Source organism: Morone saxatilis, unplaced genomic scaffold (assembly GCF_004916995.1).
Source record: "Morone saxatilis isolate NCDOM2014 unplaced genomic scaffold, NCSU_SB_2.0 Contig21, whole genome shotgun sequence".
Lineage (NCBI taxonomy): Eukaryota > Metazoa > Chordata > Actinopteri > Moronidae > Morone > Morone saxatilis.
The window spans coordinates 12438048-12442166 of NW_023339774.1; the positions used below are offsets into that span (position 1 = coordinate 12438048).

The window sequence follows — 4119 nt, forward strand, 5'->3', positions numbered from 1 at the left end:
ACATCTAACTGTGAATTAAGGGTTTATTTCAACCAAACCAGAGTTGGTGATTGTTGTTGTTTTTTTATTTTATTTCTGTCTTGTTTTGATCTTAAATGCTGCGCTCTAGTGTGACATCCAGTGGAAAGTGAAATCTGTATATATTACAACTTAACATGCAACATTTTATGATATTTTAATGTGTTTACAGTGTTTGCTCCTGCAATTTTACACTTTTCTTCAGAAAATGCCTCTTCAATATATTTCTGTATTCTGAACACACAGTTTACTCAGTAGATATGCAAGGTTTTTGAGTCTGGGCAGAGTGGAACATAACTTAATTAACAAGGGACATTTTTCTTGGTCCTTCTTGTGTGTGTGGCCTTTGTTGGGCGTAGGCAACCTGCCTTTGTTTAACAATGCACAAAACCTTAAGCACTAACCCAAACAAAAGTTCATGGTCAGACGAACAAAAGCAGGAAACCGGTAACTGATTAATTTTTTTAGCCGAAGGAAGACGAAAGAGCCTCCACAATTCACAAAGGTTGTTTTCTAGCTCTACAGAACCTGCAGTGGAAACAGAAATGGAAGCACGCTTGCACTACAAATGCAAACACACTGCTAATTTCATGAATATTACCAGATGAAAGGGCTGGGAATTTATATTTAACATGTCTGCAGGGTTTGGAATTAAAATTGTAGGTACAATGGTTCATCAGTATAAAAAATTACAAAAGGCCTGACTGGACAGCATTCAAGCATGTTCCCATGATTCACAGCAACCAGGGTAAAGGCCAGGATGATGTTATGGCAGATGACAAGCGATGTCCCTTTGACTCAGTGTTACCAAGGCGGGGCTGAACAGAGCGTGGCACCTGTCTATCTCTGTCTGGAGTCACTCCAGCTGCAGCTGCTGGCTTGGCAGATACACAGGATATTAAACAGAGTTACTGCTCATAATAGAAGAATTTTATGTTAACTGGCAGTTGACAATAGTTTCTCCTGAAAGAAAATGTTTCTAACTTCCTGCTGAATGCTGATGTGAATGGCCTTTACACCAACTGTACATACTTCCAGATTATAAGGGCAAACAAACAGCTAGAAGGGTATTTAAGACACAAGATGAACTGCAGACATTATACCAAGGTATTACAGTGGTGGTCAGTCAGTAGGTTTTCAGTCACTGTCCTCAGAGGTTGATATACAGTAGCCATCAAGTCAGAAAATTTGAAGCCCTTTTCTACTGGGCTGTGTTAATTAAAAATAAATGTAAGTTATAAGGTCATTTCAGCTCAGATGAAACCCTTTAACCCATAAGAAGCAGATTCATCACTTCTTCATTCAATCATTTGCAGTGTCCTGGTTTTGCTGGTTTAGCAATGCAGTCCCATTTAAGTAGTCTCTTTTCAATCTGTCACGTCAGCAGGGCATTGATCTTTTTTTTTTCTCTCTCACACAGTAAAGATGTTAATTCATCAGAGTTTCTCTGCCTTTCCTGGCCTGTGAGCCTCTAGAGTCTCAAGATGTCCAAAACGCCTCATTAATTCAGCAATTAGACAGCTGTCAAATTAACATGTGAATTTTGAGCGTGACATATTTTTGTAATCTAGAGTGGAGAGAGCTACAAATTAATTGAAATTATTTCAATTTTTTAAACCCATTCAAGTCATTTGTATAATATTAATACAATAAAAGGATGTAGGCCTGTATCATATATGCCCTCATATAAAGACGCTCTTGGGTCTTTGCTTTACCAGCTTTTACAACAAAAGAAAGGAAAATGAAAAAGGAAATAAGGAGAACATAATGAAGTAGTGTGTGGAAAAAAATATCTACAACTATAAAATGAATGTATCTGATGGTTAAAGTCACTCCAGAAAGAGGGTAGAGTAAATATCTGCTGACAGGAATTTCAAAGATCCCAGACTCATTTTTTTCCAGATGGGGGATCACATGGCATTGGCAAAAGGATCCTAATCCCATACTCCCAATCTGGTGTCAGATTCCAGTGGAAACGGTGCACGGCTGGAGAATACATGAGAAACTAGGACAGATATGGCTACGGAGGTCAAGGGTCAGTAGAGTGGCATAGAGCTGATGAGGTAGGAGCCTTCAGTCAGTAAGTCAATGGTGGATATCAGAGTGGTTTTCATAGTGAAAGTGCTTTAATATCTGAAATTGGTTTGTTTATTTTTTTCTGTATGGTTCTTAATGTAAAGGCTTTGGAAAATAAGATAAATCTAACCTATAGTCATTTAATTTGGATTCTACGGTATTATAAGATAGGCCTATTATATTAAATTTTTTTCCAGTATGCCAGCGTTGGAGTTAAATCTTTCCAACCTCCCACTAGTTCTGCCTTTCCTCACAAGTAGGTCAAAACCAGGAGGCTAAAATTAACTATTTCAACACGTTTCACCAAGTGCTGCATTAAAACTTAACTTGTAATCAGGTTGTCTGATCACAAACCACGCTGTGAGGTTTAAAAGGCCCGGGTTCGAATCCGACCTGCGGCCCTTTGCTGCGTGTCATCCCCTCTCTCTCTGCCCCCTTTCCTGTCTATCTACAGCTGTCACTATCCAATAAAGCCAATAAAAATAAAAAGGCCAAAAAATAATAATAAAAGGCTTTTGCAGAGAGTGTATTTGACTTCCTCCTGCTGTATTTATTACACATGTGGGTCATAATGATGCCTTGATACATGTTTGATTGTGGGTGGCTTATCCCCTAAAGTGTGCTTACTCTTAGTCCTCAGGGTGCATTGGCCAGGCACCCAGCCTAGCCCACAGTGTGAGCCAAAGGGGTCAGATGTTAGCCGCCCCTGGTGGGTCTGCCAGCAAGAGTGAAGTCAGTGAAAATGAGAAATGATGCTCTTTTTCTGCATGTTTACTTTAAGAAATGTTTCTTTACAAACTGAACTAAAAATGGAAATAAAACTGCACAGTCAATATTCATCTTAATGACATTTGAGAAAGGAGGATAATCTTTTTTTTTTAATTTTATGCACATGCACAAATGAATGAAAGAATACCTGATGCACGGTGGATGAAGAGTAATGGATTTCTGGATGGATGGGAGCAAACCAACAATGCATGTCACCAACTTTCTCATTAGGGTCGCACTTACGTAAAGACGAAGAAGAGGGAGGTAGAGCCGACCAGGAGGCAGGCGGCCGTGCACACCGGGATGAAGGCGCTGGGCTTCAGTGAGTCGGCGCCGCTGGCGGGCATCCTGTCCTCTCCGCACACATCAGAGTCCCATCATACTAACGGAAGCGACGGCAAGTGGCCTGTTTCGTTTGTGTGTGTATCGTTTTCGGACAAAGCCTTTTTCGTTAACCTCGGAACCAAAACCATAGTAGGAAAAAAGAAGAAAGCCCGCAGCAGCGACAGCAGCACCGCTCACTCCCGCATCCCGACCCCGTCTGTCCCGGCAGGCAGCGGCTCACAGATGCCGCCTCTGGTTTATCCCAAAGGTGGAGCTTTTACTCACGAATCACGTGAAACACTACACTACACTGAGAGCCCACGCTGGGAGCCGGAGGACAGCTTATTCCTCTTTTAAAACATAGGATGAAATGTATTGTTAGTCCCTGCCATCCCATTATATTAGTCAACCATGTCCACTGTTAGTAAGAAGTTATTAATAGCACGCACAACCTGATAGTAAAAACAATAATGTAGGTTATATATATATACAGAGGTACAACCTTCCTTTTTATAGTTGTAAATAATGCCTTTATCAGTGGTTAATGGTGATTATTATTATAATCCATTTATAGGACCACCTTTTGGATGCCAGGCTGTGGAAACTCACTCTTCCAGCATGGCTTCTGCTTTGTGTTTTTATTTATTTAATTTAACAGGAAGACCAATGGACCAGTTCACTTCTGGAAGAGCTTTGCAGAGCATCTGGACCCACATAGCCTACATGATGAACACCTATTTTTTATTATCTTATTTATAAATGAAAAAGAAAATGGTACCAAAAGTTCCAGAAACCTCTGAAGGGGCAATGCCACAATTTTCAGAAATTTCCTGTGTTTGTTTATTTGTGAAGATTAAAAAAAATCAGCTGCTGCTGCATGGAGAAATAATAGTATGCAAAGTGTGCAAAGTGTACTTTGTGCAGCTGTACAAG

The 4119-nt window shown here is 40.2% G+C and overlaps 1 protein-coding gene across 1 annotated transcript in view; it reads right to left on the minus strand.

Annotated features, from left to right (window-relative positions):
* The window catches only part of zdhhc8a (zinc finger DHHC-type palmitoyltransferase 8a), a 12821-nt gene extending 9420 nt beyond the window's left edge, over positions 1 to 3401 (minus strand). Inside the window, exon 1 of the mRNA XM_035667332.1 lies at positions 3106 to 3401. Within this exon, the coding sequence (XP_035523225.1) occupies positions 3106 to 3209 (104 nt within the window). The 5' untranslated portion in view covers positions 3210 to 3401. The remainder of the gene's footprint in view (positions 1 to 3105) is intronic.
* Positions 3402 to 4119: the final 718 nt, after the last annotated feature.